Below are 15523 nucleotides of genomic sequence, written 5' to 3'. Positions count from 1 at the left end.
CGAAAGTTCTTGTCTACACTATGTGCACTGAATGCCAGTGGCAGTTCGCGAAAATTTCATGCCGCAAAAAAGGCCGTCGGCTCCAATTCGTGAAAAATTCATGCCGCGAATATATCATGTTTTACAGTATAGGGTAAAAGTTAGCATAGTTTTCACTTGTAGAAATAGGAGGAAAAAACAATCATTTCATTGGGTTGACTGGGAAAGGGTTCGATATGGCTGCATGCAGTGTATTCAAGAGGTCAAGAACTAAAGCTATGTAACTGCTATTAGCATAGGGCCTACATCAGTCTTGAGCGGAGACAATCCCCACGCAACATTTGGAGCAGTCCATGACTGCGGGTGAACGCACTGAAAAGAGGGCTTCACCTCTAGAGCATTGTACACATATGCAACAGACTGGGAGTCAGGCTAGAAGGCTGAGGTATACAACACACATACAGCACGTACAGCACACCCGCAGTGATGACTAGGCACATCTTGGCTGCACATGGTGGCACGTGATTGCAGAGATGGGGATTATGACATAGACAACGATGAGGCTTGGCACTTCTACACACACCAAAGTTGCCCCATCCTGCGGACCCCCATCATACACGCAGGTCTCGCCTGCAATGAGTAGCATCGCAGAACCACGAGTGAACTCGCCTCCCAACACAACTGACAGCAGCCGCACGGCCGTAACTGACATTAGGGATAATGAAATGTTCCAAAGAAGAATTAAGTCTCAATTTTTTTTTTTTTGCCTCGCCTCATTACACTCCATATTCACTTGGATGTGACGAGCTCATAGTTCGCGACTGCTCATACAGCAAAGCTTAATCTCTACATGTAGCCCCTGTGCAATGACTGAATCACTTGCACTCATATACACTGCGGTAAACACATCTGAATCATATTTTGAATATTCAATGAAACCCCTTTAAAAAAATAACCGTCATATACGAGAAAAGGAAGGTACTGTGTGTGCATCACTTCCTATGCACCAAGGATGGCATAGCAGTTGCTGCTATGACCTCAACATCCCAAATGACAGATTTAAGATAGAGACGGGAGACAATTCTACCGAATCACACCCACAAGAGGGAGGGGAAGTACGGTTTTGTCTCCACGCTTAACACAATGAACTGGCAGAGAAGCGGTGTGTACAACACACCGAGGGTGTCCACAGAAAGTCAAAGGTATATACAGAAGGACAAACTCTGGTGGCAGCAGATTTCATTGCACTCCGCGACCTTTTGGAGGTCATCCCAAGGGACCTGGGATGGAGTAGACCAGCAGAATGAGGTTATGGTGACAGCCCTACTGGCGTAGGACAGAGCAGTAAAAGTAGCATACTGAATGCTTAGGAGGAATGCTTGGTATTCTCACTTACAGCTCTACATATGGTCACCTTAAAGGTCATGCAAGGATTTCCATGAAACTACAGCATATAAACATGGGGGTGGTACCAGGTATCAATAGAGGGAAATGATGAAATTTCACTCATATTTCATTGAAATGCAGAATAAGACATGGGGAAACCATGAGGTAAAGAAATCAGTGAAAAGTTCTTTATCTCAAAGCTTTCACAATCGAAGTATCAAAATATATCACATCTGTATTTCTGAGTTAAAATAGTTCCAACTTGTAACCATCTACCAGTGATACAAATGATACATTTCTATTGGAGTCCTGATGCATAAAACACATTCTCCATGTTCAGCTCTGGCTGACTTCTTTCTTTAATTCAATTTTTTTCTTGTGTAATTTTATTTGTGTACAGCGTACAAGTATACTTCAAGCTAACTTGTCAAAAGCTCAGGTAAACACTTCAGGCAAAATATTGCATGCCTGATATCTACAGTATATTAGAATTACAAACTATTGACATGTATATTGTAACTACATCGGGTGTACTTCTAACTTCAAAAAAGGACTTTCTTGTTGTTGTTTTTTTTTTTTTCTTTTATATCTCTTCTAATATTAAGTAGATTTCAATGTCTGGTATGCCTTTGGATGCTTTAAATAAATGCATGTCTGTCATTTTAACAGATTTCAATATAATCTTGACATCTTGTACGTGGTGTGAGGCCTAGGCCCTAAATAAGGGAAACTTGGTACACTGTTTCAAAAAGCAATGCCAGACATGTGTATGTGTGTATTTTTGAAATACTCTGCATTTCTATAGTTGATAGTGGTTAGGAACAATTAACAAGGTTTAGGCCCTACTTGGGAGTGAAAATTAAATCTGCAAGCATATACAAATGTACAGGAACATGTGTACATCTAATGTACATTACGTCATAAAAGCAAACTGTATAAAAATCAAAGCATGAAATACACTATATGAAGGTTTGATATACGCTGTGGGAACACTCCCATGACTGTTCTACATACAACTACCTGTAATTTGACAGAAAAAAAGAGGGAATTTTACAGAGTTGCCTCGAAAGAATTTACATAAAAGTTACTTCAACAGTGCAGGGAAGACGCATGGTGGCACACTGCAAATAAAAAACTTTAATTTATTGTAGATAAATATTTTATGCAATATATTCTACAGGCTGACTCACATGCAATGGCAAGCTTTATTGATAATTTCAAAGCAAGTTAAATATTTAGGTCAGTGTCTATATCATCTAATGGACAGATCACATTTCATATTTCAAATTTCATATTTCCCCTAATCTGATTTTATCACGGGACTTGTGGCTCTATACAAGCTTGCTTTTACGCAGGCCCCATCATATTTTTCGCATTATGACCCTAGTTTAACTCGCATGTATACAGACCTTGTGTTTATAGAATTATCGAGACAAACTTTAGAACATTCGATGAAGTTCCATTTTAAATTGTGTTCTGTATAATTTTCATATTTATATACTTTATTGTGATCTACAGTATGTGAGAAATATGAAAATACATTGAAATGAAATGAAATGAAATGAAATATTACTGATGGAAGAAAAATATATACTGTAGTGCAACAACTGCATAAAGTGCAATGAAGTGTAAATATAGCTCAACTCAACCTTTTTCTTGCTCTCAAGGAAAGAACAGGTATTCAGACAAAGTTTGATTTCCCTTTCTACATACACAACTTCCACAAAAGATTGCAATGACAGTGGTATGCCACGGAGCCGTGCCAGCTTCCAACAGAGGTCCAGCAAAAAGAGCAGTTACCGACTTAATGCAGGGAAAGGAATTTGAGGTATGTACTTTGCACCGATTTAGAACCCGAGTACCTTGCCACTGCCTTGAATTGTAACTGCAAATCAAGCCTGACCCTGCACTACACACTACCCCTAGCCTTCTCTACATCAAGAGAGACCTCGAGACAGAGGGCCACAAAATATGAAAGTATTTTTACAAATGAAATCGCACCTCTCTGGAATTCTCCACATGAACACAATGCCAATGTCTGAACACTGTCATGATATCAGACTTAATTGTTACAAATGAATTCATTCTTACACACTCAACATTTCTCTGAATCACAAATATCCAAATCTAAAAGACATCATTCTACTGTTTTTTTTCTTTTATTTATTTCAATTTCTTTGCTTATTTATTTTATGTTCATTTTTCTCTTTTTTTTTCTGGGGAGGGGGGTGGGGCATTCTTGTCATACAGCAAATACTAATAAAGTGGTATTGTGGGTGGGTGGGGGGGATTCTGATCAAATACAAATTGTAGCAATAAGCATCAACTGTGATCAAACTTCAGCATATGACCCTTAGCCTTCAACAACTACATTTTGTAAATACATGTGCCCTTGCTACATCATTCCAGAGAGGTCATGTGATCTGGCGGTACAATTCAACAAGGTCAGCGTGCCTGCCACTCTTTCCTCACGAGTTCTAGTGGCTGTGGAAACCCTCATACAGCACACAAGGGCATACATTTGTATCACGTTAGCATTAAAATTCATTACACCTTGATAAACAAACAAGCTAGTCAACAATCATGGGATTATTATTATTATTATTATTATTGTTTTCTTTTTTTTCTTTTTCTTTTTTTTTTTTGGGGGGGGGGGGATTAGAACGAACCGACAAGCCAACAACAGTACCGTGGAGCTAGCTCCATGGTGCAAGTACAAATGTAGTACAGCTACCACAAACCCACAATATCCACGGACCCTGAACCTATAAACTTCTTATACAAAGGCATTAGCTCCTGATTGCATTACTGGGAAATTCTAAACAGAAAACGCATTAATTCAATGAATCAATCAAGATTTTTGTGAGAAACAGTAAAATCAACAATTTGGCAAAGAGATGACGTTTACCAAATTATTTCATCCTGCATCTATGACAACAACAACAAAAAAAAAACATTATGCATCCGGTGCCATTCCATGGCATGAAGAAATAAAACAAAAAGAAAACAAACTCATATCTCAGTTAATCCTGAAAGCTCTGGACACTTCATAATGGGACTACCTAATGTATTTACATGGAGGAGTGTAAGATACAGCAAGCTCTAGGGTTGTGGCCGGCTGAAGTCTCTTGGAGATCAAACGGCTCACGTGGATGTGAGAGATGCATGCCCAGTCTGTAGCAGGATTATTAGACATGTGAGGTGCCTTCGCTCACTCATCCTCACATTTCAGCAAGAACTCGGGTTGGTGCAGTAGCCCAGCCTTAAAGGGATCGTACAGTTTTGGTTGAGACTTAACTTCAGGTTTTTATCATTTTTTGTGAGATAGTAAGAAACTTTTTATGAAATATAAAAGAGCATGTAATTCTATGAGGATTTCAACGTTTATTTGATGAACATTGATTTTGAAATGGCCGAGATATCCAAAACAGAGCGATCCTAATAAAGTGTGGGACCCACATTTTATTACGATCGTTTTTTTTTACATCGTTTTGGGATGTTTCAGCTATTCCAAACCCGATTTTCATCAAATAAACTTTGAATTCCTCTTAAAATGGTATGCTCTGTAATATTTCATAAGTGTTTTCTTGGCATCTCACAAAAAAGTTAAAGCCCAATTTTCATCTTCACCAATACTGTATCATCCCTTTAAAGTTAAAATTTTCAGTCTCCACTGAACTCCTTGAGTGCTCAGAGAGCCAATTGGCCTAGAAACCCTCATAGTGTCATGCATACTGTCCACATTCCTTGGTACAGAAGGGGTTAATGTGAAGTCCACTATTAAAGAGCCCATACTAATATTGTAGTCTTTTACTAAAAAGTCACAAGAATTACGAAGGGTCTAAAATAGTATACTCCACAAACTTAAAGGACAAGTGCAAGATGTTTTCGCAAATTGACAAGAAGCTGTCATAGGCGCACTATTACACTAGTGGACAGGTGACATTTTCATGTGTTGTTAAATTCACGGTCCAACAGTGATTTGTGAAATTCGCGATAATTAAACCCTTATGAAAATAACAGCTTATACAGAATTTTCTGTATTCATAGAAGAAAACGAGAGATTGATGATGACACTTTTCTATTCTCATTCAAATCATCTTCGTTACAGATGGGGCCTATATGACTAATGATAAAATACAAAGACTAAATAAAGATCTGTGTGTGTACTCGAAGCGTATCACATCTCCACCAATATTGTCTGCAGTGATGATGGAATGGACAGATGTACTGTAGAATGTAGCGTTCAGGACCACACGTACAATGCTTCAATCACATTTCCCTCCTCATACACACACAGTCGTTCTAGCACACACAAAACTAATGAACAAAACTGCGCATTGATCTCCCTCCTTGCATCGAGGAATGTGTTAAACAGGGCACGATCCGACCTTCACCACACTCTCCCTCATATCTCCAGCATCCTGCATACCACAAAACATAATTTCCTTTCTTTCAGTAGCTGGAATCCCCTCTCTCACGCCAGATCATGTACGGCTGGGTATCGCCACATTTTATATCCTGTATTCTGGCTGGCCATTTAGAGTACTTGTGCCCATAGCAGACAAGTTCTGTTTCCATGAAAAAAAAAAAAGATGTGATTATACACATTGTACACACAAATCAAGAACATGGTACATCCACGCACATCAAAAGAAATTGGCTTTGAAGAGCTGAGTATTTGATGTAATGCAAAAATACTTTCATCTGACCTACAGCTGTACATGTAACATCCTTTAAAGGCATAATTTACCATTTGCAGATGAAACAAAAACCCAGCATTAGTGCTTTAAAATAGGTCTAAAATGTAAGTTAGGGATAGAAACAACCACTGTAAAAATTTGAATCTGTATTACCTGTTGAATACACAAAATGTGAACAATAGTTATAAGAATACTTAATAATAATAATAAAGTACATTTATAATGCGCCGTATCTATCATTAATGATACTCTCGGCGCATGAGCGCCTGCGTACTTCAACACATACTGTGTACAACCCTCCAAACCCAGTCCATACAATATTACATTAACATTAACAAAAACTACAATTAAACAAATATGATTTAACTAGAGTCTTGAAATGAGAGTACGAAGTTTCCTGACGGATGTTGAGTGGGAGACTGTTCCAGACTAAACCGTCTACACTTATGGTTTATTGAGAAAAATACTGATATCTCCTTTAATATATTTTAGGCTTTATTGCAAAAATTGTATATGGTAGGATGTTTTGTGATACAACAGATCTACACATATGCATCAAAGGTGATATCTTGAAAAATTTCAAAATCACTTCTCCCAAAGGTAAACTGGACCTTTAAATTCTACCTGATATTGGATCCAACCATTCAAAATAACAGTCTACTACATAGGCCTAAGATGTATATTGGCTCTTTCATGTACCATTAATTAGCAAATATATCATGTCTGATGTCAATAACATAGTAAACTACCGACACTAAGTATTCAATGCGAGGATGAAACTTCTTCATGTCCTTAGCAATGGTCCATTGGCAATGGTCCGGTGGCCCAGTGGCCCGGTGCCACTAAAAATTGGTGTAAGGTCAAGAAATCTATCTTTTGGTGGCCCTAAGATAAAAAAAAACTAAGATTCAAAATTGATTGTTACTCTTGCATTTATTTTGGGCCACTACATTATATCTTTTTCGGACCACCAAAATTTCAGATTTAAAGATTGTAGTGGCCCAAACGTGCCACCAGACAAAAATGTTAGTTAGTGTCGAGCCCTGTCAAAGCAAACAAACATTCTAATAAAGTGCAAATATTCAAAGGCCCATCACAGAAATGTCATTGACAGTATTTACCTGTGATCACGATACAATTACTATAGAATACAAATGTATCTACAGGTATTTATCTTTTAAAAGACATAACCTTTTAAAAATCTAATGCATTCAAGCTCCACAGGATTACTTGAAAACACACAGTGGTAACAATCTGTATTCCATGTTCCATGACCAGTAATGTTCTCTTTAATTTCTATCCTTTTGGTGAATGGGCCAGTCTAAACATGTACAGAGTCTGCATTCATCGTGCCAATTGAAAAGGTGGCAGTATTTCCAGCAGGAAATTAGTACTCCAGTTCTTATCACAGTAACAGGTTGGAGCAGGGTCCATTGCTAAAACAGATTTATGGTGTTCGTTGGAATCGATCCCGAGGTACCTGCCAACCAATTGTATTCAGATTTTTCTTGAAATCTCTCTCCATTCTCCAGATAGTTTATTTAATGATTTCCACTTGCTTCCTTGTCCATTGTTCCAACTACCACGTAACACAGGAGTTATGGATGTCCTGCCCTAGGAATATTTGAAATCATGAACTATAGAGCTGTCTTTTAAAATATTGTTTTTCATTTGTAAGTCACATGTTCACCTGCAGATCTATTTCAATAAACTATCAAATTAGATCAATTTTCTTTGGAGGAGGTGAGAGTTAGGGTTAGAGACCAAAAATATTACAAAGGGTAATACCATCAAGGGAAAAAGTTTGAATTCCCAACTATTCTATGTATGAACTGACAGAGTGTGAACCAACATGATATCTGGTCAGTGATACATTTAATGCAATTCTCTGTTTAACAAACTAGTAGAGATGGAACTGTAGTAAAAAGCAACAACAACACAAGGGGAGAAGAAAATATGGCCACTGGATTTCTGAACATAAAACCACAAACCAGCGTGTCTTTGTACCTCTTTTTGGCAGTAGACCCAAGTTGAAACCACATTCCAGCTGCTGTCAAAACACACTACAGCCTAATCTGAGGACAAACCCCCCAAAATGCAGCTTTTTCGGGACAAGGTGTGAGTCACGGGGGCGTGCATACTTCACTTCTCGACCGGCATACAAAGGGCTGAAAATGAAAGTACAACTTTGAAACAGAGAGGGGACAAAGCCACCGCCTCTTGCTGGAGTAAATGGTACTCCACATCATACCCATGTGATATCAGAACAAAGAACAGGTCTACTATAGTATAATCAGAATGCCTTCCAAATAGGCCTACTAGTACTAGTCCTTCTACACACCCCACATGAAATATTTGCTTCCAAACCACTAATGATGAACATGCAGTTTTGGGTGTTTGCACAAGTGTCAATATAATAGGCTAACTTGCGAACATTTGTTTTACCAGCAACTTCCATCATATCAGCCTACAATTGTATATTTCACATATTCTATCTCTCTCATTCTTTCTTTCTATCTCTTTCCTTTTTCTTATGTATCCTCACACTGTTTCCCTTCTCACTACAAGTTCATCAAGGCACTATGATTTTCATTTATTATCATTTTTTTTTTTTTGGTCTCCTAAATGTGTTTACAGGATAAATATCAATGAAAACATGCCACTTAAATCAAACCTTATATGGCTCAGTCCCACAGAAATACATACATGTTAATTGTAAATCGACCACTGATGGCTAGATAAAGCCATCATGTGAACTTTTATCTACTCAGGCCTGAAAAAAAAAGAAAAAAAAAAAGGCACCACCGACTGCAAGTTGCTCAGCCATGAAATCTCTGTGTTCCCACAACACATCATACATTGGTTGACTCTGCGCTTAGGATGACTATTATACAGAACACATTTACTCACTGACTCGTGGTACTAGACCTTGGGAGAAAGGCTGCCATTACAGGTGATTGACAGGGTCAGCATTGTACAGAGTGAACTTGGACAATGGACTGTGATTAGAGGGACATACAACGTACCATACTCCTGAATATAAGATTTTGTCTCATCCCAAATCTTTTCGTCTTGTTTCTTTTACTGTATGATAAAAACGAACAGGCAACTCCAGTTATACACAACAAAGTCCTTGGGACCGGCAGATTTCTTTTGCTGTATCAAAAATTTGTTGTAGCCAAACAGTAAAAGGACAGCTGTCTGCAAAGATATACTGATGATAATTTCGGGACCTGAATTTTTACTTTGTTGTAACGACAATTTCATTATAACCACGTTCGTTATAACAGGAGTGCACCACTAAGGCACAATCACAGCTTTTTCATTGCTCCATAGGATGAATGATATTGTCACTGCCAACAATACATTGTAGACCTACATCCAGACAATTCAAATTCTTTGCTGACAAATGCAGAATGCATTCCTAGTTTATACCAGACTAGTCATAAGGGAATTTGTAAAACTAAAAGTGAAGACTGTGACCTGTGTCATACAATGTACCCATCACCAACATGTTTAAAAACATCATCTAATCCCTTCTTTTACTATTTCTCAGTTAGTGCTTTAAGAGAAACGACGACAAGTAATGAAGTGGCTGTTGATAGGGAGTGCCTCAAAACACAATAGGGTCCATCACTTCTTACCATAGACCTTATCCCTCCCCCTCCACCCACTTAAAAAATGTAAATGAATAATAAAAAATAATAATGAATAACTTTTGCATGATTTATTCCTGGACTTAAGGCAAACATACTGTACACGTACAAGTACTCTATTAAAATATGTGTACAATGTAAAAGTAGTGATGTATACTGTAGAATGCAGAGTGATCAACTTCTGTTTGTAAAATGAAAACAATTTGCTATTTATTCATCTTACCTACATTGTATTATTAATTCACATCCGCAACAAATAAAAACAGAAGACACTATTAGGTAACAATGACAACCTAGCCAGCTGGACGAGCTACAGCTGAATATCAAGTGCACACAGTCATCTCAAATACTAAGCTAGTGTACTACATGTACTGTACATGATTAATGCATATTGGGCAGTATGTACAATGTACATTGTATGATGTACATTGTACAGTACCATTGTATTATGCATGTGGTGTCTTTCTATGAAGAATGAGTTTTGACAAAATAAATCTATGGATACTCCATGTTTGGCACTAGCACTCTTAAGGTTGTGAAATGAGGAAAAATTGATTGTGACTTACAGTGTAAGCAGTCATTATGTACTGAAATGTTCACTTCAAAAAGGTGAAAGATTGTGATGACAACACAATCCTTCCTCAGGATCGGCACAATCCTTTGTCAGGGTAATCCACTAACTGTTGCTATGGAAACCAGAATGTTACATTCACCACTCCCTGTATCATCATTCATCTAAGCCAATTTTTTTTTATTTATTTTTTTAACATTATTTATTATGATATGAGCTTCAAACTAGAAAAAGACAATCAGTGGCAATACATGTATCGGTACATATTACCCAAGTTTTATGATAGTTTATAAACTGTGTATAAAGTGCCAATGCTTGCCTGGTACTGGTATCTACGTATAGGAAGTCACTGTGTCAATGAATACTGTTATTTGCTGATAAATTGTCACAAAATAATGTATATCCTCACATTCATACAATTAAAGCTATTTCTGCTTTAAAAAGCCTGGACAGTATTTGATAGCACTTCATACATGTATAGGACCTACACTATGCAAGATATAGACCAAAAGATCAGTCTGTATTTACTGTTGGAGATATGCTCCGTAGAGACTGCGTCTGGCTTCAAGGAGTCTCCTCCTATACAGACTGAAGGCTGTGATACAACATCAACGCTGCACACTGGCACTGGTCCGACGGTCCCTGACCAGTAAAAATTACTGTCAGACCAGAAACTTTTTCAGGATTGGACCTGTAGAGCATGCAAAAACTGGGTACCTACTGGTCAGACGGACAGGTCAGACCAGTTGAAAAAAATGGGTTAGTGTGCAGCCCTGGATACATTATACTGTAGGGGGATGCAGCACGGAAACCGATTCACCGGTGATCAGTTATCACCAAAGGGTATAGAAGTGCACAAAGTGCATGCGCTTCTTACCCTATGGTTATCACCGTGTATTACAATTGTAGAGTGTAATTAGCGTGTCAACGAGCTGGTAGCTGAGTCTTTTTCCATGAAAATTCCATCCAAATCTTTGATATTTCAAACAGCTGGTGAGAACATTGTATTTATGAGATGTCAGTTTCACCATTTGAGCTTAAATTTGCCGATCTAGGACAGAGAATTAGACGTAATTGAGGAGGGTAAGGTACTACCAAGGAGGTTTAATACATTGGAGTTCCAACTGGCTGCAATTATTCAAACAGTTGTCAGATTTCTATTGATGTACAAAAGAATTCCACAGGTGCACTTGTGCCTTTGATGATCGATGTTCCAAGCCGCCGTCTTGCTGAGCAATCTGACGATTCATTTTGAACGTTATCATAATGTTGGCCATATTTTGCTTATTTATTTATTAAATGAAATGAAATTTTACGTAATGATAAAGCATGTAAAACAAAAGTCAATTCCGTCAAGAAATTTGCGCAAAAGTGTAAATCAGAGCTGTATCATGTGAAAATGTTTAAAACTGTACCATCCTGGAAAGCTGCTTTTATCACTTTTCCGCTTAATTTCCACAAATGAAACTAATATGGAATAATCTTCAAGTATTTAATTCTTTATTGATAGATATATCAGATTAGTGCCCGGGTATGCCCAGTCGAGCAATTTTCATCTTTATTTCAGCATTTTTTGCTCAATTTCTATTCGCGCATCCTCGTATCTGTACCACCTACGTTTTATAAGAAGGGATAGCGAAAAGTAATTACCATCACAAAGACATATCTTCCTTTGAAAGTGGCTGGTGATTATGCAATGAGACACGAGTCAATTGTCTTCCTATCTGTGTTGCAGATCCTGTTTGGCACATGCTTCAAATATTTCTGAGCAGCGGCATCGAACATCTAGTAAAGGAAATAAGACAGTTGTGACTCCATTCTCTAGAACCTCCTTGGTACTACTTGTACCTCATCCTTTCTTCCATATATGGGGACATTGGGGAAGGCTAGTAACTGATCAGTGGGAATCGGTGGTAATGCTGGGAGATGATTGTTCCAATCCTTATGGGATTCATTCAAGAGTTCATTGTATATCTATTGTTGTGTGAAAATGATTTGCTTCAGAATGGTCTCATATTCAAGTAATGTGCAGTTTAATGCTTCCAGGTTAGCGTCCCTGGTCAGTGACGGAGCATTAATCTGCACATTACTTGAATATGAGACCGTTCTGGAGCAAATCATTTTCACACAACAATAGATATACAATGAACTCTTGAATGAATCCCATAAGGATTGGAACAATCATCTCCCAGCATTTCCACTGATTCCCACTGATCAGTTACTAGCCTTCCCCTTTAAGCATCACCCTACAGCGATGTATATCATATTCACATGCTTCTGTCTGTTACCTCCAGAGAAGTTAAAAAGAGAAGTTTTTAAAAAAAATAGCAAACAAGAAAAAAAAAAGCTGCTGAGAACTGCTTATCCAACAGTGGCAAACCACTGGAGTAAAATGACTCCAGCAAGAAAAAAAAAAAAAAATAAATAAATGAATAAATAAAAACAATAAAAAATAGTGCCTAAATACAACTTCATGCAAGATTGTGCTCCTTTGATGTTGAATGAATCTCCCATGTATGACTGTGTTTCCCAGTGAGTGATGACTAAGCATCACATTTTGTAAATGATGGCCACATTCTCACTGTGTAGTCAATGGTTCCATGACATTTGCTCATGCGACAATTGCTCCTATAATTTAGCTGCACGCACGATAGGCCAAACATAAATTCTTCCCACAAACATAACCCTTACCCTAATCCTCACATCAAACTAAACCTGAAAAAAAAAAAAAACTAACACAACCTTAACCATAACCCTATATTGGCTACAAGTGTACAGTTGTATATTAGTCCTTGGAGAAAATAACATCGGAGCAATTCTCGGTATCGCCAATACCTAGGTGCCATCCACAGAGCAGCATTTCAGATGCATTATGGGATAGCTCAAGTTGTCCCGGCTTTGGCTGCATATGCACTCAGGTCACGTTCTGTCTTTATCCAGGGGAATTTTTTGTTGAAGATTTCTTCGCTTTCCATCATGTGACCGGCACATTGAAGCCTTGCAGTAGTGAACCATGACTCTAGTGACCGCAAATCAGTAAAATTTAGAAAGTTTCAACTCTTTTAACGGTAGGGAATCCCATTTGCATGCTTTAAACGAAGAGTTGTATAAATACAGTGGTATGTTGAAGAGAGTATCATTTTAGAAACTCCCATAAAGTATTGAAAGTGGAAGGTAACATTCAGTACATTTTTATTGACCGTTAGATTTTGAATTGAATTTTTTTCGGGGCTCACCGTAAATTCCAGTACATTAATAGGTTACCTTTGCAGACCCATGCACTGCATGTGTGTCCATCATGTATATTTTGTGAAGAAAGTTCATCAAAACTTACAAACGTTTCTATATACATTCTTGCCACACACTCTATATGTCATTACATCAGCTCTTATACTTTTAGATTTGTGTTTATAGATAAAAGATACAGAAGACTGCAACAAAAAGGCTTAAGTGTGGCTGACACACAAAACTACTGAGTAGTTGAGTTTTGTGCATTATTCAAATTGTAGATAACTGTTGACTTCCAAATTTCTCAGCAGTGGCCTAAACAAGTCCTCTGAGGTTCATATTTAATGTTTTGCTGCATTTTGGGAGGTCTGTAAAAGGTATCCCCTAACTTAAAGCTGAATTATAGCCATGAAAAAAGGAGCAACAACGTAAAAGCAGACAAATAACTCCATTGAATCGAATGGGAACTGCGACGTGCGCGAGACAACCGGAAACGACAATGGCACCAAGGAATCCCACAGTGGCACAGTGCATCTGTGACAGGGCTCTTCAGCGTGCACAAAGTTTTCTGCACACTGCCACTGGCGATACCGAGAATTGTCGCAGGAGCAAATCATCAAACGTTATATTACCATAGTCATGTGATGGACAGTCAACAATGATTTCAGATTTATTGGAATAGACAGGTCTAACGACCAACGTTACTTCTTCGAATGATGCTCCAATAAAGACATGGATTAGATACCCTGGTACTTACTTTAGACTCTGCTCTGCGATATCAATCAACATGAAATAAATTTAGACGTGGACTAGATCTCGAACGTCTAACGTTAGAACAGTTTTATACAAATTATATGGATGTCATTCATTTATTGATGGTTCAATCAATGACAATGTCACGCTTGTAACATTAAAAATGTATTAAACATTGTCGTTAGATTCTACTAGATCTAGATGCTGCTAGTCTAGGAAGTAGGAGGTCTTGATACAGGTAAATTTTAGGTTTCTAACTGTTATGCATCCATGTCAAACTCTGAACGACCAACTGAATTTCCCTAGCGTCAGTCATTTGACAGCTAACATGACATATTGTAAACAAAGAATATAGAAAGGGCTTAGGCTGAGGTCCCAAGCCTTAGCGCGATGTGACATAATGGGACGTCAACATGTAAAACTTCGGCTACAGTATCCCTCCTGTGAACTGGGCCGGTTCGGTGCGCAAGACAGCAGTGCAGTGCGTGAACCCATCCATTCTTACAAGCCCGGTGTGCGGTGTATACAGCCGTCGAAGCGAAGGGAAGGATGGCGAAAAAAAACACAACGACACCTGCTAAATTGTTGCAATCGAGGACGGCAAAAGCAGGCATTTAAAGATCATGGGGTACTTACTTGATCTGTTTTCGTACTGTCCTCCATGTTGAATTTCATGTAGTCAGTGTGGCCGTTATCACAGCTGGGACTTTCGGTTACGAACGGTCCAGCAGAATACCCACTGCTGCTGCTCCAGGTCGCCATTTTGTCTCTCATCGGAGAACTCCTAAATCACGTGACCCGTGATAGCTTGTTGGATTTCTTGGGAGCTATCTCTCATCTCATGTTATCCTATTCCGAACTTTCAAATATTGTTAGAACATCATGCTTTAGCTCTGCTTTACTGTCTCGCAAGTTCCGTTAAAACCCATCTCCGTAACAGTTCTTTAAATCCTTCACAAACTATTTGGCTACACTTCGTATCAGTGACATCACATCACAGCTCGACAAGTTTCCGAACTGCATATCGCACTCTTTTATCATCGACCCTGTTCTGTGCAGCGTAGGTTAGGGGCCCTTGTGCATCCGAGTTATTCTGAATGACTTTAATATTTAGATATGAGGTTCATAAGTTTATCTACACTTAGTAAATCTGACATATTTGGATCAATTCTGTCCTTCAAAACGTCTTTTTTTTTTCTTCTTCTTCTTTTTTTTTTTTTTTTTTTTTTTACTCAGTTTTCGTTTTC

At 38.2% G+C, this 15523-nt stretch overlaps 1 protein-coding gene across 1 annotated transcript in view; it reads right to left on the bottom strand.

Moving 5' to 3' along the window:
* The window catches only part of LOC140239662 (serine/threonine-protein kinase A-Raf-like), an 81577-nt gene extending 66538 nt beyond the window's left edge, over positions 1-15039 (bottom strand). Inside the window, exon 1 of the mRNA XM_072319495.1 lies at positions 14913-15039. Coding sequence (XP_072175596.1) covers positions 14913-15038 — 126 coding nt within the window. The 5' untranslated portion in view covers position 15039. The remainder of the gene's footprint in view (positions 1-14912) is intronic.
* Positions 15040-15523: the final 484 nt, after the last annotated feature.

The sequence above is a fragment of the Diadema setosum genome, chromosome 2 (genome assembly GCF_964275005.1).
Source record: "Diadema setosum chromosome 2, eeDiaSeto1, whole genome shotgun sequence".
Lineage (NCBI taxonomy): Eukaryota > Metazoa > Echinodermata > Echinoidea > Diadematoida > Diadematidae > Diadema > Diadema setosum.
Note: the sequence above shows the minus strand (reverse complement) of the source record. Positions and strands in the feature narration are given on the sequence as shown.